This window comes from Lynx rufus, unplaced genomic scaffold (genome assembly GCF_022079265.1).
Source record: "Lynx rufus isolate CCGP_SWC_20201006 ecotype Redwood Valley unplaced genomic scaffold, mLynRuf1.p SCAF_13, whole genome shotgun sequence".
Lineage (NCBI taxonomy): Eukaryota > Metazoa > Chordata > Mammalia > Carnivora > Felidae > Lynx > Lynx rufus.
In genome coordinates this window covers 30,499,352-30,525,616 of record NW_025814827.1, presented here as the reverse complement: position 1 = coordinate 30,525,616, position 26,265 = coordinate 30,499,352, and the positions used below count along the sequence as shown (strand labels likewise).

At 35.7% G+C, this 26,265-nt stretch overlaps 2 protein-coding genes across 5 annotated transcripts in view; both read left to right on the top strand.

Moving 5' to 3' along the window:
- The window catches only part of GOLM2 (golgi membrane protein 2), a 105,915-nt gene extending 99,213 nt beyond the window's left edge, over nt 1–6,702 (top strand). For all 3 annotated transcript variants that reach the window (XM_047075173.1, XM_047075172.1, XM_047075171.1), the window contains one exon: nt 4,607–6,702. In XM_047075173.1, the coding sequence (XP_046931129.1) occupies nt 4,607–4,677 (71 nt within the window). In that variant the 3' untranslated portion in view covers nt 4,678–6,702. The remainder of the gene's footprint in view (nt 1–4,606) is intronic.
- Nucleotides 6,703–14,885: 8,183 nt separating this feature from the next.
- The window catches only part of CTDSPL2 (CTD small phosphatase like 2), an 80,265-nt gene continuing 68,885 nt past the window's right edge, over nt 14,886–26,265 (top strand). For both annotated transcript variants that reach the window (XM_047075170.1, XM_047075169.1), the window contains exon 1: nt 14,886–15,049. The gene's annotated coding sequence lies outside the window, so the exon portion shown is untranslated. The remainder of the gene's footprint in view (nt 15,050–26,265) is intronic.

Below are 26,265 nucleotides of genomic sequence, written 5' to 3'. Positions count from 1 at the left end.
TAACTGTCCAGAAAGTGGGAAGGGGGAATTATGGTTGTTCCCTAGTTTATCAATAATTTGGATTCTAAATTTTATTATTAAGTTAGAATATTTAGAATTTAAGAACATTTCTTCATAGTTGCAATGTAGAAATAATGGTTGGGTTCCCAGGCCAGTTTGCACTTGTAGCCAAAGCAGGCAGTAGAAAAGAGTGGGGGAAAAAACATTAGGTTAGGAGACCAGCCGTTGAGTATTGTTTTTCAAGTCACTTTAACTCTCTAGGCCACAGTTTCTTCATCTGTAATGTGACTGTTGAACTACAATAGATGGTCCTTCTCAGTTCTAAAATTCTGTGATCATATTCACAGTGGAATCACTATATACAACACAGGTATAATGGGAGAATGTGTTTCAGATTTGAGCGTGCCTGAAACATATCTTTCCCCCAAACCCAGGAAAGAAAATCTTTACTGCCATTAAGACTCTGCAACCAGAGATATCAAAAATTGAAACATGCTTGTAACAGATGGTTGCTATACTTGTGATGAACATAGCATAATGTATAGATTTGTGGAATCACTATGTTGTATACCTGAAACTAATATGACATTGTGTCAACTTCAATTAAAATTGAAACATGTACTTCAGAAATACTATTAGGGGCTCTTCTCTACTCTTTCTAATATTAGGAGGAGTTTTGTTGTTGTTGTTTTGTTTTGTTTTTCCTCAATCTGTTGGGTCCCTAGGATTAGAGATTCCACTTACAGTGCTGAGGTTCTGGATTCAGCTAAGGTCAATGGAGATTTGGGCAGCAACTCTGCCAATAGAGTTTATCTGCCAGCTTTATCTCTGATGCTTGTTCATATGTATTGATCATTTGGGACACTACTATCTGTAAAGTGTTTTCTTGTAGAATTAAGTGAGGCCTATTTTTCCTGTGTTTACAATTCTGGTTTATTTGGATTTTTAACTCTTGGTTTCCTGAAGCAGCCTAAAAAAATGTTATTTTATTTACATTGGTGTAAAAAATTTTTTTTCCTGCCTTCTTTTAAGTGACCCAATGAGGGGTGCCTGGGTGGCTCAGTCAGTTGAGCGTCCGACTTCAGCTCAGGTCATGATCTCAACGTCTGTGAGTTCGAGCCCCGCGTCGGGTTCTGTGCTGACATCTCAGTGCCTGGAGCCTGCTTCGGATTCTGTGTCTCCCTCTCTGCCCCTCCCTTGCTCTTGCTCTCTCTCCCAAAAATGAATAAATAAAATTTTTAAAAATTTAAAAAAAAATTAAGTGACCCAATGAAAAGATTACCTCTGGAAATACTCTGCATCTGATGGATATCTTTTAATTCATTCTTTATTGTAATAAGGAGATGGATGTTTATAAATTCTCTTTACTCTTATCTTTAATCCCATAAAAGTTCCAAGTTTCTTTAACAGAGAATGACCTGCATATTTATTTATGGTTGTATTTATGTGCTTATGGAAGGAAGCTGAGCCTAATGCTTGAGTGCCTGGATTCTGGAGCTGGACTGCCTGGATTTGAATCCTAGCTCCAGCACTTACCAGTTCTGTGACCTTGTGAATTACCTAACTCTATGCCTCAATATCCTTATCTGTAAAATAGGGGTATAGTTACTTAACTAAGCTGTTGTTATGTAGATTATATGACTCAAATATTTGTTCAGCACTTAGGGCAGGTCTTCCACAATGTAAGCACTACATAAGTGTTTGTTGAATAATAGTTTTTAAGAAGTTAAAGCAAATACAGAATATTTTTCTTTGGATTGCCTGCTTTGGAGGATAATTACACTTTGGTTTGTGGATTAACGTGTACTTTTTAGTGGAGCCTCACTGCCTTATTATCCCCAAGATGTTCTTGTTTGGTAGAGCTTGCTTTATGGAGGTGATCCTTTCTTGACTTCAGAGGGAATTTAGGAATTATTTAATAAATTATGAATGTCCTTCTATTTCCTTAATAGTCATTTTATGTTAATGAGCTATTTACAGATTTTGCTGCCTTGTAAAATGAAAAAAAAAATATATATATATATATTTAGTTTTCAGGTTGTTATTCTATATTAGATTTGACTAGGTAATTTCATCATACTTTACAAATACTGTACATGCAAATAGGTTGTCAGTAGAAATTTGAATTCTGGTTAGAATAGCTATACTGAAAGTGGACTCTAGTTAATGTAAATAATAGTTCAGTGTAAGAAAAATGCAATATTCCAAAAGTCCTGTGAAATTCTGAAAAATAATGTGAAGGCACAGTATTAAAATTTGATTAAAAGCATGAATTAATAAAATCAACAAACTCCTCTGTATATTTATAGAAGACTTTAGAAGTAAAGACTCCTTCCTATACATTATTATTATTATTACTATTATTATTATTTTGAGATAGGATAAACAGTTGCTATCTGTATTCTACTGAGAAGGTAACTAAAAGTCTAAAGAGGTTTAGAAACTAGATCAGGTTTGTTAAGAGACTGAGCCAGAACTAGAATTCAGTGTTTTTATTCCTAGAGCTTTGCTCTTACCTTCTCTTTATAATTTTTCACTTAAAAGTCTTCCAACATACCTACTTTCAATAACTTTCCTGTTAAATTTTTAGGAATTCTCTTTTGTATAGCTGCTTTTCCCACCCCTCTGTGGTGATTAAGTCTTCATTTAATTACTGAAGTCATGAAAGATGTATTTATAGCCATAAGGTGATATCCCATAACATGGATTCTAAGGAGAGCTTTCTGGAGAGGTGCCAGTGATCATTTTCCAAAGATAATTTTTTAAAGTACAATAAGTTCTATGTTAAGATATTAGCATTTTTTCAAAATACAGATGTGATTATGGATACAATTTCAGCCTCTGCCTGTAACAGATCTGGGGTTATCTTATCACAGCTAGTGGATTACACTATTAAAGATACAAGATAATTTTGTTGGCCTATGATGCAAAATTGTTGCCTGCAATTCTAAATGAGAATTTCTGTAAGTTTAATAGGAAAGTTATTGAAAGGAAAGAAAAAGTTATCTTATTTGGTATTTTTTAAAATGAATAAATATAAAGAAGAAATAAGAACACATCATTATGTAAAATACACAGTACATATATCACATAGCATTTTTCTTGAACAAAATTTTACCATAGGATATACTAGAGAAGTTAAGAGTGGATTGCCATAGGATATACTAGAGAAGTTAAGAGTAGCAAACCTATCAAATCTAAAAGACAGATTTCAGAAAGCTATAGTATACATGTGAATTGGGATTCTGACTCTTGAAATATATAAAATTATATTTATATATAACTCATATAACTCTTTAAATTATATAAAATTATATTTCTGGACAATTATGATAGTAACATCTCAATCTATCAAAAACTAAGCTGATGGGTAATTGTAACTGTGAACTATAAAGTATGAAAAATCATTTTTCAAGGCTGTGGAAGAATAGAAGAAGAAAAAAATAAGAAAACCAAACAAAGAAAAAAAGAAAAAAAACAAGGCTCTGGAGGAGCTAACAGATGTCACTAAAAGCCATATGCTAGAAAGAAAGTCTCTTTGCTTTGATTAAATTACTTTTCATTCTTGTTCTAACATAATTTTAATATTCTGAGCGGTCTTATTTCAAAACCTGTAGTTTGTAACAAAATTAGAAAAGGATTGCTACTGCGAGATAAACAGTAATGTGAAGTGGCAGATGATAGCCAAGAAGGACCCAGAAAAACCTGTCAATATCCAAATAAGTCAAACTCTAAAGAGTCATTTAATGTAGCTACTCAAAGTGACTTTGAGGATCTTACTAACAATATTATGTAATATATTTTTTTTCTTTTTGGTAAAAAAGAAGTTAAATTTTGGTTAGTATATCATTTAAGAAGTTGCTGCTAAGCTCTTTGCAGAGGAGCAAAGAAATTCCCTATAATGTTAAATATTGGGATTATGAGTAGCTTTTATTTTCCTATCTTTTATTTTCCAATTTTTATGTGATGAGTGTGGATTAATTTTGTAATTAGAAAAAGTTTTGGTTTTTAAGGGCATGAAAATGTATACAGAACGGTTTCTAAAACTTTTATTTTTAAATTTTATTTATTTATTTATTTTCATTGAAAGAGAGAGAGAGAGAGCAGGCAGGGAAGGGCAGAAGGACAGGGAGGGAGACAATCCCAAGCAGGTTCCACACTCAGCATGGAGCCCGATGGGGGTGGAGGTGGGAGGATCAATTCCACAACCATGAGATCATGACCTGAGCTGAAATCAAGAGTTGGATGCATAACGGACTGAGCCACCTAGGCACTCCAAAAACTAACTTATAGAACTAATTCATTTAGTAGAAATAATGTATTTTATATACAAGAACCAACTCCTCAATGTTTGTGGGTTCCTAAAGTTTGGCTAACTATATCTAGCTCTACTATCATCAAAAGATTTGTTAAATTAAGTAATCTTCCAATATATTGGAAGACTGGAAGACAGACTTTTCACTGTTTAGCCAAGCAACTAAGAAATAAAGCTCTATTTTAGAAGGTATAAAATAACAAATAGAAAACTACTGAGGCTTTATTTTATTGGTTTTCTGCAAGTGATTTTAAAAATAATATTCTTGATACGTAATTATTTTCCTTACAGATGATGAGGAACGAGAACTTCAAATGGATCCTGCAGACTATGGAAAACAACGTTTCAATGACGTTCTTTAAGCCCTAAAGGAAAACTTCAGAAAACCTAAAGTGCTGTAAAATGGAATGATTTCTACTTTGTTGTTTCTGACTTTTGTTGTAAAGATCAGTTGTATCAGTTGTAAAGATACATTGAGATAGATTTAAGGAAAAATTTTAATGAAGAAATGTACCCATGTACATATGTGAACTTTTTCATATTGTATTATTAAAGCAGAGATTTTTTTTGTTATATTACAGTTGAGCCAAAAACAAAGTAAGCAAAACTGTAATCTTTGCATTTAAAATGAACTAATGTATATTTTACATTTTATTGAGCCTAATTCTTTCCACAAATGGACAAATAGTAAAAATTGGTTGTACGGTTTATATGTTGCACATAGCATAACCCCAGTGAGAACAGTTATTCAACTGAAAAACTTTTTATACACTAATATATTCTTGTTAGCCCAACAGGTGTTCTGTTCTATCTACCCCTCATCTCATGCTCTTCATGGAGTTATATCTAGTCACATAAAAGAGGGGTTGGAACCTGGAAGCCAAACACTGGGCAGCATGTGTGCAAAATCATTTCCCTACTCCTTTTATTTTACATGAGTGCTGATGTGTTTTGGCAGATTAACTTTTAGCTGAGGCCTGATGGAAGTTGAGGTAACCTGCAAAGACATAACAATATTTATGAGTTATACCTTACTTAGTTCATGAAATTGTGAAATGCATGATTGACAATATCTTTTCAATTTTTATTTTTTTCACATAATACTGGTACTGTTTAACGATAACCATCACTGGCTAAATTTTTTATATTTTCAGAGTCCAAGTTGGTGAAAATATTCATGATTTAAATGCCAGATTCTGAAAGAAGCTAAATCAACTTCAAAATGAATCTGCAATCAGCATTTCAAAGCTTCTCTGGTAGTTTTAGTGATCTTATTTGACTAGAATTTTTCAGAAGTACTATAAGGAGTTTTAACAGATTTTTATTAACACACAAATAAGTAGAAGTGCAGTGAGGTCTACAACTGTTTTATTAAAATAGCTTAAGAGTTTGTAATAAAGATGAAGAATCTTTGTAATTAATATGTTAAGAACCCATAAGCCTCATATTTGCTAGACTTACAGAATTATTTTAAATGCATTTGTCTTTTTTGACACTATTCTGGAGAATGTTTAGGCTAGTTAATCCCTGTTTTCAGATTTAAATCTTTTAAATCTTATCCCCCCCCCAAATAAAAGGTTTTGATCACAAGGAGACATTTAAGGTTGTTAACTCTGTTTTTCAGAAGGACTTCTGTTAATTGCACATAAACATGAAATGTTTTTTTTTCCCCCTTGTGCTCAGGTTCTAGTCAAAATTCAAACTTACAGAGGTAAAAAAAGCTGTTCATTTATTAAAAGTGCAAAAATTCTTAGACTTCAGTTTGAAATTATTTAATGACCAGGAAAAGATATAGTGATTTACTAAAATTGTTATTTCTACCAAATCAAAATGGCAATTTATGCCTTTGCTGAGTATATCAGGCCTATAATGAATAGGTATAATAGTTCACAGAATTTTTTAAAATGGAGTTGAAGGGAATTGATGTACACCTTTTGGGCATTAGAGTGGGAAGATGAATCTAAAACATACTTCTAGTAATACTTTATATTTAATACTGTAAAATCTTTACAAATGAAAACCATGAAATTTCCTGCCTTAGTTCCTTTGTCATAAGAGCAATCACTTAATTATATGGTAGCTATTACTTATATAGCAAAATTTCTTCAATTAGCAGTCTAGACATTTTATAAACTGAGAGATCTTGGACCAATTGATAATGTTTCTGACTGTATTAACATTTTAGTGCTATAAAATACTATGTGAATCTTAAAATTCTGACATTCTACAGTCTGTATTAGACATGCTGGTTTTTATAATATTTTACTTCTGCCTTAAGATTTAGGTTTTTTAAATGTATTTTTGCCCGGAATTAAGTGTTAATTTGATGGAAACTCTGCTTTTAAAATCATCACTTAACTGGGTTCTAATAAATTAAAATTAAACTTGTTTTACTATTTTTCTGATTCTGACACATATACACACATCACACTCATGTGATGCAAATAGTTACATTTTAACACTAAAATTTGAGCAAATATAGAATTCATTTTAGGCTAAGCTAAACTAGATTGCAGAAAAATTTATATTAGGGTTGTTTACCGTAGTGCTAGTGTAACAAATACTGAATGCTTCCTATGTGCCCAGCATTATCTTATGTAATAAGAATACTGTAGTGGGTAGGATAGACCAGGTTTCTGTTCTCATGGAGCTTACATTCAAGTTGGACCAGTCCGACAATATACAAGTAAACACAAGAACCAGCTAATTTTAAATAGTGATAAGAACTATTAAAAATAAAACAAAGTTCCAAGGTTTCAAGGTCTCTTAAGTTTCCAAATAATAAGGTTTTCAACTTAACTGAAACATAATTATGAAGCTAGAATATCATGAGAGAAATGAGGCTGAAGAGGTATGGAAAGGGTAGGGTAGGTAGAACCTTTTAAGTTCAGGTCACTTGCTACTGACCCATAAAGAGAAAATATAAAATCCAAAATATACATGGAGGGATGATTCTAAGGAAAATGTGAATACAACTTCAAAATCATTTCTAAAATATGTCCCTTTATTTTAAAAAATCTTAAGATTGTGTTCCTTTTTGACTTGTCCTGTATACACCTGTAAACATAAAATTTGCTAGAATATGAGGACAGAGAATGTATAAAACAAAACAAAACAAAAACCGTGTAGTTATGAGGGGGGTAGTCACTTGTCATAATGGCTAGCCTTGGAAACTTCTGTTCCCTCACATGTCTGACCCCATGACTTCAATAAGACAATCAAACCATGTGATGTTATTTAATACATTTCCAAAGTCTAGGTTATTGAGTCTTCACATAAATATTCAGTTCTAATTGCGCTATATCTAATTCCTTTTAAGACTCTCCTCACTAAGGGTTCCAAATGAAAATTCAAACAACTGTCCCAGAAAGAAAAAGGGGAAATTTAATGGTCCATGTAAATAAACTGCAAAAAGGGCAGAAGTCAGCTGGACTTGAGGATAATTGTATTGACACAAGGACTTAAACGCTGCCAACTTTGTTTCACTAACTCCCATTTCTGCTTCTCTCTACTTGCTACTTTCTTTCACTCAGACTAGCTCTCCCCTCAAAACTCTAACCAAGACTTCCAGCAGGTCACATTTTCTTAGTTTTGCCACCTGAGGACAGCTGCTCTTCTTTCCTTAATTCCACTCCAAAAAATATGAGGGAAGGGAGATTTTTGTTTCTGACTATGATTAATTTGACTAGCCCTTTCTGAATTAGTGGTAAGTATAAAACTGGACAAGATGTGACTGTTTTGGGGGAGCAAAAAACTTAAGCTTCTGAAATAAGGGAAACTTAAGCAGTTGAGCCCCACAGTCACCCAGCTTCCTATGGGTGTAAAAAAGCTGAACTGAGATGACAGAGATCATAGTGGGGAGCAGCTGAAGCAGTTGGAAATCAATTGGGTGGACATCAGAGAAGAGGGAGCTATCTATACAGAGAGGTAGCCCCAGAAATCCTTATAAGGGTGCCCACAAGTTCATGGCTGAGGGCTGGACTGTACATAATTAGAGCAAAACCACCTGATGCTTACCCCATAGCAGTTGCCACAGAGTTGAGAATGGAACGTAGATACCAGAGGTCAAGAAGTGTTGCCATAAAGGGTGCCTGGGTGGTTCAGTCGGTTAAGTGTCCGACTTCAGCTCAGATCATGGTCTTACGGTTCGTGAGTTTGAGCCCCACATGGGTTCTGTGCTGACAGCTCAGAGCCTGGATTCTGTCTCCCTCTCTCTCTGCCCCTCCCCCACTCACGCTCTGTCTCTCTGTTTCTCTCTCTCTCTCTCAAAAATAAATAAAAACATTAAAAATATTAATTAAAAGAAGTGTTGGCATGAAAGCCGTGCTATAGGACACTAGGTTTCTGGGCCTGTCAAGGTGGAGTCCTGTAACAATTGTGGCATCCAGATAAACGATTAGAAAGGTTGCACCTTGGGAGTAAAGACCATGCCCTCGAGTAAGACCTACCCTAGGTCTGCCCTAACAAGCTCTGACAAGATTGTAAGGGGAGATAAAGTATGAAGATTGAGTCCTGTCAAGTTAGAACTTAATGAAACTCCTTCGGCTTCTCATAGATATGAACTAACAAAGCATAAAACCAAGCCTATATTAGTTTAAGGTAACTACTCAGTAACTGAAGAATCTGCTAAAATAAGAATCATCACTTTTCAGAAGATAACAATCAAGAATCTATAAAACATATACACAATGTCTAGTTTTCAATAAAAAATTATCAGACATACAAAGACTTGAAATGTGATCTATAGTTAAAAAAATTAGATGGCTGTTGTTATTTGTTATATTGTTATTTGTAAATGCAGGTATTAAAAGTGTTTACTGCACTGTATGTTAACTAACTTGAATTTAAATTTTAAAACATTAAATTAAAAAGTCCTAAAAAAAAAGTATGTTTAAAGATTAAATGAAAATGTTTTAAGTAAGTGAACAGATAGAGGATCTCAGCACAGAAATGAAAATTATAGAAAACCTAATGGAAATTCTAGAACTGTGAAGTATAATAACTGAAATGAAACATTCATTGGATGGGTTTAATTGCAAATTGCAAATAGCAGTAGAATGAATTTGAAGACATACAAATGTAGTTGTACTATAAGTATTTGAAAATGGAAGGTTGAAATGTTGAGAGACCAAGAAATGTGGATTTGGGATTCATTCAATATTTATTGAGGGCTCCAGACACCCCCTAACACATAAGCCTAAAGATTCAATCATGAAAGAACAACGATCATTCTTTTAATTTCTTATTGAGTACCTAATCTGTATAGAGAGCTGTTTTGAGTACTACAATGTCTTTGCCTTCATGGAACTTACATAAATACCAGAGGGAGAGATCATTATTTTCTATACTCATAGTGATAAATGCTTTAAGAAAAATAAATCAGAATAAAGGAATAGTGATGGAGGAGTGCTATTTTTAGATAGGATGATCAGGGAGGGCCTTTCTGAAGAGGTGGTGTGAAAATAAGCCATGTGGATATCTTGTGTAACACTATCCAATAGAAATATAATGCAGGATACCTATGTAATTTTGAATTTTCTAGTAACTACATTTTTAAAAAAACTGGTGAAATTTTGATATTTAACCAATATATCCAAAATATTACCATTTTAATATGTAATCAATATAGAACACTACTAATGAGATAGAGATATTTTATATTTTCTTTTGTGCTAAATCTCAAATCTAGTGTGTATTTTACATTTACAGCACATCTCAATATGGACATTAAGTTGTCATTGGAAATATTTGGTATTTGGCATTCATAAAATTTATATTTGAGTTAATATATTCACATACACATGTTCCAAGTATACTTAAAAGTTTTATAATAACTGAACCAAATATTAATTTTTTTCAATATACTTCACTCTTTAGGGCAGTTTCAGGTTCATAACTAAATTAAGTAGGAGGTAGAAAATCCCAGCATATCCCACACACACACACACACACACACACACACAGCTTCTGTGCCATCAACATCCTGCACCAGTGTAGAATTATTTGTTAAAATTGATAAACCAACACTGTGTATACATCATTATCAACCAAAGTCAGTTTACATTAAGATTCACATTTTGTATTGTACCTTCTATGGGTTTGGACAAATGTATAATGACATGTATCTACCGTTATAGTATGCAGAACAGTTTCACTGCCTTAAAAATCCCGTGTTTTCCACTTGTTCCTCTTTCCTTATCCCAAAATCCCTGGCAGCCACTGACCTTTTTACTGTCATCATAGTTTTATCTTTTCCAGAATGTCATATGATTATAATCATACAGCATATAGCCTTTTCAGATTGGCTTCTTTCACTTAGTAATATTCATTTAAGATTACCCCTTATCTTTACATGACTTGATAGCTCACTTCTTTTTAGCTGATTAATACTCCATTGTATGACTATGTTGCAGTTTATGCATTCCCCCATTGAAGGACATCTTGATTCTTCCAACTTTTGGCAATTATGAATAAAGTTGCTATAGACATTCATGTGTAGATTTTTGTGTGGACACAAGCTCAACTCCTTTGCGGAATACCAAGGGGCAATTTTTTTTTCTTTTTTTTTTTTTTAATTTCTTTTTAAAAAAAAATTTTTTTTAATGTTTTATTTATTTTTGACAGAGAGAGAGAGAGACAGAGCATGAGCGGGGGAGGGTCAGAAAGAGAGGGAGATACAGAATCCGAAGCAGGCTCCAGGCTCTGAGCCATCAGCACAGAGCCCGATGCGGGGCTCGAACTCACAGACTGCAAGATCATGACCTGAGCCCAAGTCGGACACTCAACCGACTGAACCACCCGGGCACCCCGGGGCAATTTTTTTTTATTGTAGCAAAACTACCATGGTACATTTACATGCAAAGTACAATTCAGTGCCATTAAGTACATTACAATGTTGTGCAACCATTACCACTAACTGGTTCTAGAACTATTTCATCACCCCAGCTGGAAGCTCTGTTAAGCAGTCATTCAGGTATTAATTTTAAATTTTGTTAATTAAAATTAAATAAAGTTAAAAATTAATTTCCTCAGTTGCACTACCACATTTCAAGTGCTCAGTCCACCCATAGCTTGTGGTTAGTGGCTATTGAATAACACAGGTCTAAGCGAAAAGAAGTAGAGGCAGAGAAATAACAAAAACAAAGTCCTTGATACAGGAATATACTTTTTCAGAGAATGGTTAATTAGCCAGTAGGATGGGAATACAAATAGCAAGAGGTAGGGAATGTAGTCATGAGGTAGCCAAGAGTGAGCTAATGAAGGGCTTTGCATGTTATAGTGAAGACTTTAGATTTTATTTTAAGGGTGTTGAAAAATTTATAAAGAGGTTTAAAATGATCACCTTGGCTGTGTTTTGGAAAGATTGACGGAGGTTCAAGAATGGAGCAGGAAGACTTATAGTATTCCAGGTCAGAGATGATGGTCCTTGAACTAGGGGAGATAGCTGAGGTGGTAAGTGTTTGGATTCAAGATATACTTTCAAGGTTTAATTTATTGCACTTACAGTGGATTGGATGAAATATAAGAGAATTATATTCTATCCAGTGGAGAATACTAAGAGAGAAACAGGTTTGAGAGTTTAGTTTTGACCATGTTAAGTTTCAGATGATCATTGCCATCAAGTGAATGCAATATTAAAGTACAATGGCAGTTCTGATACTATTTCAATGTTTATTATGAATATTGCTTTCTTAGTTGTAGTATGAGAGTGATAAAAATATGCCTCATAGGGGCACCTGGGTAGCTAGGTTCGTTAAGTGTGTGACTCTTGATCTCAGCTCTTGATCTCAGGGTCATGAGTTCAAGTCCCACATTGGGCTCCATGCTGGGCGTGAGGCCTATTCAAAAATACCTCATAGATGGGTGCCTGGGTGGCTCAGTCTGTTAAGCATCCAACTTCGGCTCAGGTCATGATCTTGCAGTTCGTGGGTTAGATCCCTGCATTGGGTTCTGTGCTGAGAGCACAGAGCCTGGAGCCTACTTTGAGTTCTGTGTCTCCCTCTCTCTCTGCCCCTCCCCTGCTCACACTGTCTCTCTCTGTCTCAAAAATAAACATTAAAAAAATTTTTTTTTAAATATCTCATAGAGATAGAATTAATGTAAGACTGGATTGTGAAGTGCATATGTCTTATATATCAGATAAAAGGTAATAAGGGATTTGCTGAAGGATTTTGTTAAATATCCAAGATGCTTCTATCACATTACTTAGTGAACACCTTATTTCATTAATATTTTCAGATAGCAATAATTTTGTATAGTTTAGAAAGCACGCATGCCACTAAGTTTTTGCATTAAGTTTTTTTCCTGTGGCTACTGCTTTGTGTATAAATATACCTGACTTTTTTTAAGTTCATATTTTGAAACCCTTATTTTATTCTAAAATCTTGGACAAAGTTTTTACTGAAGCTTAATGACATTACGAACTGTCATTTATAAATGAATAAATAATCTCATTTGACTTTCACAACAATCCACTTAGATATTGCAGAAGAGAGTCTAGTAGAAACTATTAGATGTAAACGATGAAAGTTAAAATCAGAACATAATCGTTATCCTCTGAAAAAATGTTAAAATGTTAAATAAATTGCAAAAGCATTTAGGCTTGCTACCAGCAAACTTTCTAAACTTAACAGGAGACAGTAGGATGTGGTATAATGAACAGAAGGACAGCTTGCTTGAGTCCTGATTGTATTTCTTACTACTGGATTCTTTGGAAAGGGTGACTGTTTTTTCCTTTGTTCTCCCTTCCTCCTACCTTAAAAAAAAAATTTCAGCGTCTTCAGCTGAAGAGTTGCGGGGGAGGGGGAGCTCTAATATCACCTATTCACAGGGTTGTTGGGAAAATAAAAATGCATATAAAAGCACTTTGTAAATGGCATATTTAAGTTTTAGAAGAGCGAACACTGGTAGTTATTACTACTGATATTTTTTTTTCAGAAATATTCCCAATTTTTACCTGATTTAAAAATTATGTTGGTAATCAGTTGGGGTAATTGTTTAACCTGTATGGTTTTCCATGATATACACTGGATAATCAGTAACTATTTGTTGATTTCCAGTTAGTTTTTCAGGAATCTATTATTTTGTACACTAATACCAGTTCTGCTCGCTGATACACCACTGGCTGTCAGTAAACATCGCATTCAGAGCATTCTTGTAATCGGAAGATATCGGGTGCAAATGAACTCTGAGCTCTGGCAAGATCTGCAGTATATAAGGCATTCAGGAGACAACTCACCTGCTCCACACTTTGAAACAACCAGATTCACAAGGGTTCTCTGCTTACCTCGCAGCCTCATCTCTCTCCACTTTCTTCCCCTCAACTCCTCTATCCCCAGCGCACAGAACTACTACCCTAACTACTCAACACAATCTCATTTTTGGATTTTTTCCATCTGTTTACCTAGGCACTCTTCATTTGTAACATCAACTCTTCAGGTCATCTCATGAAAGCCTTCCCACACCCCGTTTGTACGCCTGTCAAGAACTCCTTGTGGTCATTTTAGCACATTGTATTTAAATTGTTTACTTGTCTGTCTTCTTCAGACCGTGAACTCTGAGAAGGCAGGGTTCACGTCTACCTTGTATCCCTCGCATTCTAGTATGGTCTTCACACATTGTGTTTTTTCAATAAATATTTCTTGATTGAATAATGTGAGTGACCCAGAGCTTTAGTAAACAGATAATGCTCTTCCAACCATTAGTCTTGGTTTTTTGATAGTTCACTAGGGCTAGATGCTCGGATTGATACATTTTCACTCCATTAGGCTGACAGTCCTTAGACCCAGGCAAGCAGGTAGGAACTCATTTGTCTGAATGATCTGACTTCTCGGCAGAACCACAGCCGAGTTCGCGTGGAGTCGAATGGCGTGGGCTTGTGTGACAGAATCACAAGCAACTGTTATGCTCTCTAGGCAGAGAGCTGGAAAGAGGACCTTCAAGGGCCACCGGGATCCCTGGAAAGATGAAGGATTCGTCTCAACATGGCCTGGGGCAGCGCTCTACACACACTACCACCTCCAGCGCGCCAAGGCGTTAGTCCCACCCCATCCCATTTGGCTCCACCCACAAGGCGCGCCCGGGTTACTAACCCTAGCCGCCAGGGTGAGCGACGCGTTCCTAAGCCCCGCCTCCACGGTGAGGGCGCGCTCCCCCTCCCAGCTCTGCCTAAGCAGTTCCGTTAGCAGCGGGAGGAAAAACCGTCCTTCGGGTCCCCGCCTCTTCACTCCCAACGCTTTACTCCCTACTCCCCCTGCAATCACTACACTGCCAGCTACGGAGGCCCTTAAAGTACAAATATCCCCCAGGTCCTGGCGTATCCTGATAGGTTTTGTCCTTGTTCCTCCATTCGGTCCTAAGGGCCTGCGTTCATTTTGTGTCAGGAATCAGGCTTGTGAGTTTCTTCCGGCGGCAGGAACTCCAGCGCTCTTTACGGAAGTAAAAGCTGGATTTTTTTTTTTTTTTTTTTGACTCTGAGGCCGCCCGCATTCCTTCCCTCCCACCTCGCGGAATTGTGGCGGGAGGGGGAGGAGAAAGTCAAGGCGCCTGCGCGGAGAGGCCGCTTTCCATCCGGGTCTCTGTCCGTGCGGTGCAGCAGGTCGGTAGGCGGGAAATGGCGACTGGCTGAAGGAGCTGGTTCTGTTGCTGCTGCGGGCTAAGCGGGAAAGACACCACACATTGCGCAGTCGGGACCATCGCCGGAGCCTGAGGACACTTTCCTGTCGTCACAGTTAGGTAATCCCCCTCGTCCAGACACTGCCGCTGCTTCCAACCTTAGTCCTCCTCCTCTTCCAGGGCCGTCTGCCGGGGTCTCCTCCCCTTCTCAACCGGGTTCTCCAGCGGCTCCGGCGCCTTGGTAGGCATGCACTATTGGCGCCTTATGAGTGCGCCGTGTGGAGCCGCTCTTCTCTGGACTTTCCCCTGGGAACAGAAAGGGAGCTCACTTCCCGCCAGCTTCAGCTTCTAGGCTGCGGCCTGTGTTGTGATTTCTGGGGTTAGATTTCACTTTGCTACCCACCCCCACCCCGATCTCACGTTCCTAGTCCCAAACCTTGTGGTCCCTCCGGGTAATTGGGTTAGATCAGCTTTTCTAACCTTGGCCCACCTCATGTTTTCGGTATTTCGTTCTTTGTAGTAGGGTGCTTTTAGGGGGGCGTTGCTCTATCTCAGTTTTTATAAACATTTTTTGAGGATCTGGAATTAGAGATTTCACTGAGTTCTGTTTATCTTCTGTACTGTTAAAATGTTGAGTTGACATTGTTACTTTTTCGAATCAAGAGTGATAGTAAAGGACAGCCCATGTGGAAGGCCTGTGGTTTCTGTAGTGGTCAATTAAGGGTGAATCTTATCGCCCGTAGTATTCTACGCTTTCTTTGGGGATTAAATAACTATATGAATGTTTACTTTTGCATTCTTGACTAGAATTCTGTGGTAAATAATTGCATAAGTAAATCGTGTTTATTTACTTCTCACCCTAGTGGTGGCTGGATGTGTGAATGATGTTAAGCACTTTAGAGTACCTTAGGGAAGCCTAAAGAGATACTGCTCGTAAACTGCCCTAAGATCCTGAAATGAAATATACTTAGTAAATGTTCCTCCAAGGCAAGGATTTATCTTTCTAGTGCTAATAAAATGGTACCATGATTACTGCCCAAGATGGGTATACAAATTAGTAACTTGAGTGATAGGTTTATCTTAGTAATTGTCAGATTGTAGATTTTTTTACATAGTCACCCCCATTCTTTGCCAAGTTTTAAATTTTCCTTTGTTGTCCAGCTGTTATCTTTGTAAAAGCAAGGAAACGTCTAGTTGAAGCTAATTTTATCTCCCCCACCTCCACCCCCCCTTTTTTTTTTTTTTTTTTTTTTTTTTTGCGTTGCAGACCAGTTTTCCATAAAGAGAAGTAATAATGACACTGTTGGTGTTTTTCAGAATTTATTTTTCAATCTTGTTGAATTTGCGGCCTTGGTACTTTTTTCCCCCTTACTAGTCAGATTAAGGTTTTAAAACGTGGTTCATAATGCATATCAGTCGATATTTTGATTCACAGGTTTTCAGTTCTCTAGGTTCAGTTTAGAAGACTTCATTAATGTTAGCATATTAGGGTTAAATTTTAGTGATAAACAAGAATACACCAACATCATTATAGTTGTCATTTGGTAGATTCCCTCCAAGGTCATAAAGAAAGTCAAGGCAAAAGTAGCTCTTATGTGAAGCAGTCTTTTAGGATTGAATTGAACCTCATACTTGTCTTCTAGGACCAAAAGGGAATGGGAAGTGGAGGTGAGGGCATAGTGGATGCTTGCTGAACCTATTTGTTTCAAAAAATAGGGCCATTATGTGTTTAAAAGAATGTAAAATAATTGGACTCGTGTAGGCGTCATCTCTGGTTTAATGACCTTTTTGGATAGTTTATAAAGCATTAATGTTTTTAATAAAATTTGGCTTTCAGATGGCTGGGTGAGCATTGTATGTAGATTTTGTCTTCAAGAAATCTCTCAAATTGTTTAAATTCTACATTCATTCAGTATCTGTGCTCTTTTCATACTCTTATCAGTACAGCTTGAAAGGATGTAAAAGCTATAAGGATGTAAAAGCTATAAGTGTAAAAATCTCTGTAGTCTTGTAGCTATATAGAAATTCCAAATAGGATTGTATAGAAAAACTGAATAGGATTGGTGTGTCTTATAATATTCCATTCTACATAGTGTCTCTTGGGAATTTCATTTGAGCTAGTAATTTATTCTTTTCCACTGTTAAGAAATTAAGAAGTGGGGGTGTTTTCTGTCTCCCAAATTTATCTATTCTATGTTTGAGATTTCTGGTCAAGAGGTTTCTTCACAAGATTATTATAGAAGAAAATCCATACAATTCTGGTTTCTAAATTGTTGTTTAGAAAGATGTACTAGGCTCTAGACTTGTAACTGTAAAATTAATTGCAGATTGAATGAAATGGTATTAAATTATTTCAGTCATAGGAGAATGTACTTTGGGTTAAAGCAATAAAGAACAAAGTGATTTGTCAGAATTTGAAGTAGACAGTCTGCAATTTTATTTGTAATTTACCAGGTTGTTGTGAAAAGCATAAAGTAGAAAAGACACTTTAAGTCAGAAGTGTCAAATGTTCTGAGAGACCTCATGTATGGTGTACTAAGGTAATTATTCTGGGTAGGTTAAAAAGTTACCTAACCATTTTAGGGGTGCCTTTCTGACTCATTTAGTAACACATGTGACTTGATCTTGGGATCCTGAGTTCTAGCCTCATGTTGGGGGTAGATAGAGATTACTTAAAAAAAAAAAAAAGTTACCTGACCATTTTTAACTGGATTAGCTATGGGGGGTCATTTGCTATACTTTGAAGATGAGAAGATTTGGGGCCCCTGGGTGGCTCAGTCAGTTGAGCATCTGACTTCGCCTCAGGTCATGGTCTCGCTGTCCATGGGTTCAAGTCCTGTGTTGGGCTCTGTGCTGACAGCTCAGAGCCTGGAGCCTTCTTGGGATTCTGTATCTCCTTCTCTCTCTGCCCCTCCCCTGCTCATGCTCTGTCTCTGTCTCTCTCTCTCTCTTTCTCTTTCTCTCAAAAATAAGTAAACATTAAAAAAAAGAGAGAAACACTTAGATACATGAAAAGAAGATGAGAAGATTTAACAGATATGGAGCTTATGATAAAACCATACAATTAACAGTTTTAGTTTTTACTTACTTGACATTTGTGAGGCACCTATCTAAGCCAGATCTATATTCACTACTGGTTGTATGACTACATTAAACTTCAGGTCATCTTTTTTTTTTTCTTTTAATGTTTGTTTATTTTTGAGAGAGAGAAAGCATGCGAGCTGGAATGGGTAAAGAGAGGGAAACAGAGAATCCCAAATAGGCTCCAGGCTGTCAACACACAGCCGATGTGGGACTTGAACTCACAAACTGTGAGATCATGACCTGAGCTGAAATCAAGAGTTAGCTGCTTAACTGAGTGAACCTCCCGGGGGCCCCTAATTTTCAGTTTAAACTGTATTAAATTGTAATTGGTTCTACATTACAAATAGGTAGACTAGATGGTTTAATGTGTAGTATAATTTGAGAATTGTTAGTGCCTAATTTTGTGTCTCTCGTGTATTATGAAATTCTTTTTAAATGTTTATTTATTTATTTTGAGAGAGAGAGCCTGTGGGAATGCATGTGGGAGCAGGGAAGGGGCAGAGAGAGAGGGTGAGAGAGAATCCCAGGCAAGCTCTGCACAGTCAGAGCAGAGCCCAAAGCAGGGCTCAATCTCACAAACTGTGAAATCATGACCTGAGCCAAAACCAAGAGTGCCATCCAGGTGCCCCTCTGAAATTCTTTTTAAAATGATGTTTAAAATCACAAATTCTTTGGAAGATAAACTTTAAACTATTGTCTTTTATTGGCAATATTATCTCGTATTAGTTTATCAGATAAACTTGCTGATACCACAAACAGGTGAGGGTTCAGAGGCAGTGCTAAAATGTAGAAGTAAGCTTTTATGTGCTGATCAGGAGAGGTGTGACATAGGAGCACTGACTGTCTAGCAGAGAAAGATATGGTGGGGGTCGAGTCGCAATGAGAAACTTGGGTATCTTGGGGTCCTTAAGGAATCTTGTGAATCTGACAGTAATGAGGGGTAGACTAAGGGTGGTCCAAAGAATGGTAGAACTGTGAGACTAAGTGTGGTCCAAAGAATGGGAGAACTGTAAGGACAAATATGACTTAAAGGTTTGGCCAGTTTCCCTCAGTTAGTATGGTATTTTTAGAAGAGTGAAGGGAAACACTAATATGCCATCGAAAAAAAATAGTATAAAATTTTTACATAGTAAGTCTTAATTTTATTATAAGGTCACAATAGGCCAGTTGAGTATATTTTGGATCCCATATTTTATGGTATTCATAAAGTCTCCTGTATTAATTTAAAGAGACTGTAGGAAAGGAAGTATGTCTAGATTAAACATAAATCATCAGCCGTACTTTGACTTGAGGTTCTAGCAATCAGGTTTTCATAATAGCTATAATAATTTTAGAACAGGAAAATGTGTTTACTACCTTGATTAAAGAAACATAAAACTGTACTATTAGAAGACACCTGAATACTTCAGGAATAATTGAGATTAATATTTAGTAGTAGTTGCATATATAGTTTAGGAAGAATATTTTTCTGTGGACTGAATACTTACATATTAAGAAATTGTTTGAGGGGCGCCTGGGTGGCTCAGTCAGTTGAGTGTCTGACTTTGGCTTGGGTCATGATCTCACAGTTCCTGAGTTTGAGCCCTGTGTCGGGCTCTGTGCTGACAGCTTAGAGCCTGGAGCCTGCTTTGAATTCTGTGTCTCCCTCTCTCTCTGCTCCTCCCCCGCTCATGCTCTCTCTCCTTCAAAAATAAATAAAAACATTTTTTAAAAAATTAAAAAAAAAAAGAAAATAAATTGTTTGGGAAGTTAAAAAGCAGACATGTTGTTAAAAGTAGATAAGGGGAAGATTTTAAGTTTTTATTTATTTATTTTGAGAGAGAGAGATGTGAGGGGGCAGAGAGAAAGGGAGAGAGAGAATCCCAAGCAGGCTCTGCAGTGATAGCGCAGAGCCTGATGTGGCGCCAGAACTGACAAACTTTGAGATCATGACCTCAGCTGAAACCAAGAGTTGGTCACTTAATGGACTGACCCAGGCTTCCCAAGAAAGGGAAAGATTAACACTCCATTAGCATAACTTGGTATTTTAAATTTCTTATGTTGACCAGTTAAAGTAATTTTTAAGTAGGAATTTAAAAGTACACTTTATTAAAAGTGGAGTATATTACTTGTTAAAGAAAAATATCCAGAACACATAAGTATCTTTTTAGTTGAGAAAAAACTATGATTATTTGTTTTAGGAATAATTACTTTCTTCCTGGTAGTCCCCAAATATGTATGATTATCCTGTTGAGTTGAAAATGATTAACCTCTCACTGATCTTAAAAGTACCTGCTTTAGTATTTTTTGTTAAATAAGATAATTAATTATACAGTCCTTTAATTTTCTGAGGTACTGATAAAAATTATTTGAAAAATATTCACAATCACATTTCAAAACTAATGCACTTTTTCCTTATTGGGAGTATGCCATTTTATTTTTTTAGTCATAGCAAACAAGAGTGTACTTCTGTAAGAGAATTATGACTATACCTAGTCTTTGACTATGTATTTATTTATTATTTATTTATTTATTTATTTATTTAAAGGATTTTATTTTAAATTAATCTCTGTACCCACTGTGGGGCTTGAGCTCAAAACTCCAAGATCAAGAGTTGCATGTTCTATGCACTGAGTCAGCCAGGTGCCCCGACTAGTAATTTAAATAGAAATTCACTTGGGGCTCCTGGCTGCCTCGGTCCATACAGCATGTGACTCTTGATCTTGGGGTTGTGAGTTCAAGCCCCATGTTGGAGGTAGAGTTTACTTTAAAAAAAAAAAATTTCACTCTTCGTAAATTCTGTCTTTAGTTTATCTCAATCAAAATGACTAATTTTTTCTTGGTAGGTAGTGTAAGAATAGTAGGGATTATTTCAGATACTGTAAATTTATTTTGGGCAAAGACCTTGGTGTTTACTACATAATTTTAAAGATTTTTAGTTAATAACTATTTTTCCTTCTTGTCAATCTCATTAGCTTTTTATTCCTATAAGTTAATGTTTTCTACAGGTTTCAGATTTCTACTGGCCTGAATAGGTTAATGTAAAATTAATTTTCTTTTTTTTAAATGTTTGTTTATTTTTGAGAGTGCAAGTGGGGGAGGGGCAGAGAGAGAAAGGGAGACAGAGGATCCAAAACAGGCTTTGCGCTGACAGCACAGAGCCCAGAGCCCATTGCGAGGCTTGAACTCAGAAACCATGAGATCATGACCTGAGCTTAAGTCAAACACTTAGCTGACTGAGCCACCCAGATGCCCATAAAATTAATTTTCTTTAAATAAATAGAAGTTTAATCAAAGAGTATAAATAAGTAGTTGTATCTATCCTCTTGCCCAGTTTCGGTGAGAACTAAAATAAAAGCACTTTTAGGAAAATTCTGCTAAGTTTAAGTTCATTTCTTTTATCGTCAAGTTTCTTTGTTAATGTGTTTAAAAAGTACATTGTAACTTGTATATATACAGGTGACCCAGCAAATTAAAAAAAACAAAAATGCTGGAATATATACATACACACACACACACACACACACACATATATATATATATATACATATATATTTTTTAGAAAGGATAGTAATATGAAAAATAATAGACTGGAGTGACAAGTATCGTATGTGCTTTTTGAGGAAAAAGAAAAGTTTCTCATGAGTATTATGGTACTCAGTTCTTAAGAATTCATAAATTATATGTTTGCTAACACCTTGTGTTATAAAGTGTTATTGATAAGAATTTCTTTCATACCATGTAGTAAAATGCTCTTTTTACAAGATGTTTAAATTATATTTATTGAAGGTAGTTAAAATTAAAAGTCTCCAAATTATTGTTCTATTAAAGCTTAGGTTAAAGAAATACAAAAATGCCCTCAGCAGGACATACTACCTCATTCTGTCCATAACAAATACTGATTTTGTCCTAATGTTATTTCTACTGAAGACATAAAAAGGTTTTAAGTTGGGGTACTGCTAGTAGTATTTCAAAACCTTATATCTGAATGGTTGTGCCTTAATAAGTATTTTCAGTGATTAACAAACTGAATAATGCACTCTTTAAAAAGTCAGAGTTCATATTTTCATAGTGTTATTTATAGTCATCAATTTAACAATCTACATATTTTGTTTCTCTAGAGAAAAATAATTGATCATAGATTTAGAAAAAGCATTCTTCATTGTTGTTCATCGAAGAAAATTTTGCAAGGAAAGAACCTCATCTGCTGGGTTTTTTTTGTATATTCCCTATATTTTGACAAATGCTTTTGATTATAAGTTTATTATGTTTAGTAGCTTCTGAAGAATCTTATAATGTTAGCTAGTAAAAAAAGACAAAGTCATACATCAAAAATAGTAATAACCCCAAAATGACCACCTATCTTTATCACACTTTTTGGAGAAGGATTTGATGAAAACTCTTCTTGTATTGGAATTGATGCTTATGTAATACTCCTCTACTAAGTTCTTCTGCCCTAGTTGACTTTTGACTTTTATTAGATGATAAGTGGGAGGGACAGAGAAATCTCTTCCTTCTCTGAAGTCATTTAATGAAGGCTTAGGGAAGTCGTGGAGATTAAAGTGGACAGTTGCAGTACCTGAAGTTGTTGATTTCAGATTAGTCAGGCTAGAAATATAGATAGGAAAAACAGATGCTGACACTTTTGGAAATGTCATTTGGTATTAATGAAGGCAGTGATTTTTAGCTTTTTTTCTCATTAATATAAATTTTAATATAAATCCAGTAGTGATACTATTTGTAATAGTATAAATTAACAAACTCATAGAAATCTAGAGCTAGAGGAGACCAAAGGGCCATCTAGTCCAGTAAAGTCTTTGTTTTATTAATGATGAGCCATTCTGAAGACTTTTTAACATGTAGTAAGTGTTTGTCTTAAATTCTTAATTAGGGTGCTATGGGATGAGTTGTATGTGATAGGATGAAAACAGCTCAGCTGAATTAATGACTCATTTCCCATTTTGGCACCTTTTTTTTTTTTTAAGGTAAAATTTACATATAGTGAAATGCACAGATCTAATGTCCAGTAATTTCTGCTGTTGAGGAAATGAAATGCTAGAATGATTGCATGACTTAATCAGTGTCTGATCAGTGTCGCCGCTAACTGATAGATTCAGGACTGGTACCTCCCTGTTATTCCTTAAATAACTCCCTCGGGAGGCTACTCTGGAACCTTGTATGCATATATTCTTTATATAGCCAACTTACAATTTATATGTATCTAAATTTTAATGGGAAAACCCAGACTTTGTTTCCTTTAAAGTTTGATTTGTAATCTTTTTACAGTTGTCTTTATTTATTACTCACTTTTGTTTCCCTCTTCTCTGCTTCATTCAGCAAATACTTGTTTAAAGGATGTACATCAGGGTGGTCCTAGAAAATTCGTTAAGAATCCTTTATATGCAGTGTGCTATTTTGTTGTTTTGATAGAAATTTGTGCACTCAAGACCTCATTAGCAAATTATTAGCTGAGTTTATGCTTGTAGCATTATTATAATCTTGTTAGCACAAGATAATCTGTAACCATAATTGTTTGCTTCAGATATTGCTTGGAATCAGGGATTTTGTGAAGAGGAAGGAAATCTTATGAGGAAGGAACATTTTTAGTTTTATTTATAGGCCCCTTTTTGTGAGCAAGAATTGATTGCTGCAGTGAGGGTTGTTTGTGTTTCAGTGACATAGTTTTTTCCCATTTTCTAATCTCTGGTCTCTGAGGAAAATGAGAAAAATTTATGGTTCAGTTCAACATAGATTGAGTTATCTTATGTGCCAGGTTATTGTTACAGATTAGATTTCTGCCTTCAAGACTCTTACAGTCTAGTGCAGTTAAAGATATAAATTATTTCAGTAGGATTTGTTAAGAGCTTAGATACAGATAATATAGGTTTACATCAACTTGGGGATGTGGAGGCGGTTACTTAACTTACTGGGGTGCAAGATACTTGGGCTGAGCTTTCAGTGATGAAGATAAGAATTAGTTGAAAGAAAAGAATGTTTGAGGTAAAGAGAAAAGCAGAAGTAGATACAGCATAGTGTGGGCAGGAAACTATTATTATTGGAGTGCAAAGAGAGAGGCAGCAAATAGCAATGAAAAAAGACTTAGATCATGTAGGGTTTTATACTAGAGTCTAGTCTTTATTTTGAAGGCAGTTAATGAGAAGGAACAGGCAGATTTGTGGAGTGGGGAGGATGGATTTAAAGGGGACAAGACTAAGAACTGTTTTAGAGGTGAAGTCATCAGGGTGTGTTGATTGTAGGGAACAAGGAGGAATGACTAGGATATGTAGGGTGGTTTCTGGTTTGGTTGATGGGGTAGACGGTGGGAACATGATCAAGAAGATAATAAGAGGAGCGGCTGGCAGGGTCACTCGGTAGAGTGTGTGGTTCTTGATCTTGGGGTTGTGAGTTTGAGCCCCATATTGGGTAAAGAAATTGCTTAAATTAATAAACTTAAAAAAAAAGAATATAGTAGGAAATAATACAGTAGGAAGAGTAGGTTTGGGTGTGACAGTGGGATGGGAATGTGGGTGAGAAAGAGTTCATTTTGGGGTAAGTTGAATTTGAGGTGCCAAGTGAAAGTGATGAGAAGGCTGTTAGATGTGAGTCTGAAATTTAGAGGTGGTAGAGAAACTAGCAGAATTAATTTCGCAATTGATAATGAGCATTTGAAAGAGATTTTCTCCCCACCCTCCACTACTTTCCCAATCCTTTTAGTTGGCCTGCAGGTAAATAGAAAGCAAACTTCATTGCCCAGTTTTAGATTGCTGAGCAGTCAGCTCTTTCTATTCCTGAAATGAGGTCTGGTTTAAATGTTGAAAAAAGTTGAAATGTTTTACTTTATATATTTCCCCCCTTGTAGTGTCATGAGTTCGTAGGCTTAAAAATGTCATTGCCCCCATTGTTAGGTTTGTTTTATGATGTAATCTAACTAAATTGTATCATTTTCATTCATTAGATCCATTTCCCTAGTGTACTCATTTCCGAGTCTTTACTTGTTTTATTCTGTTCTATTGATAACAGAAAAGGGCTTATCTAGTAATGGAGTTCCTGGAGAACCTAGAGGATATGTTAAATTCTAACATAAGTAGAATTACCAAGAAGAGGAAGTATATGCATGTTTAAAATTTTTCCTTTATATTTTAAGTGATAGTATTAGATTATTGCAGATGTTGTATAGGCAATTTCTGACCTGTACTTGGCCCAGTTGTTATTAGGGTAATGCTGACCTCAAAATGAGTTGGGAAGTGTGTTCCCTTCTATTTTCTAAAAGTTTGTGTAGATTTGGTGTTTTGTTTTTGTTTTAAATGATTTCTTTTTTTTTCAAGTTTATATATTTTGAGAGCGTGCATGTGCATGCACGAGAGGGAGAGAGGCAGAGAGAGAGGGAGAGAGAGGATCATGAACTGTGAGATCATGACCTGAGCGGAAATCAGGAGTTGGACACTTAAGTGACTGAGCCACCCAGGCACTTCTGTTTTAATGTTTTGTTTTAAATGTTTGGTACGATTTTCCAGTGAAGTCATCTGGACCCCTGTGTTGGAGGCTTTTCCTACAATTTCAATTTTTAAAAATAGTTGTAGGACTGATCAGGTTACCTATTCTTCTGTGAGCTTTGGTGGCTCAGTTTTTGAGGAGTTTGACCATTTCGTGTAAATTGTTGAATATATGGGCATAAAGTTGTTATATTCCATTATTGTTCATATAATGTCTGTGGGATGTGTAGGGATTTCACTTTTCATTCCAGATGTTTGTAATTTGTGTCTTCCTTTTTTCCCCTCAGTCTTACTAGAGGCTTATCAATTTACTGATCTTTTCTAAATCAACTTTTGGTTTCATTGAGTTTTCTGTTTTTGACCTCATTGATCTTTGGTTCTGTTGAATGCTTTGTCTTGACAGTGGGTTGAATTTTCTTTTTTTGTGTGTCTTTCAATATTTTATCAAATGCTAGATATCATGAACACAACAGTTAAAGACTGAGTAGATAGTATATATACCTGGAAAATTGTGTACCTGGATTTTTAGTGTAGGAAGTCCAGTTGATCTAAGTTTCAGTTTTGTTGTAACAAAAGAATTTTTTTTTCTTTGTGAAGAATATTTTAAGTGCACCATTAATTGCAAACTTCTCTAGTGTTATTTGTGCTTAAGCTAGAAATTTAAGCATGAGAAAGTATTTCTCAGTTTTCCTGATGACTTTCAGTTTTTGGCTTTCCTTGTGCACCTGTTTGTGTTCCTTTGTAGATTCTCCTCTCTTCCAGTGGTAGATTACAGTTGTG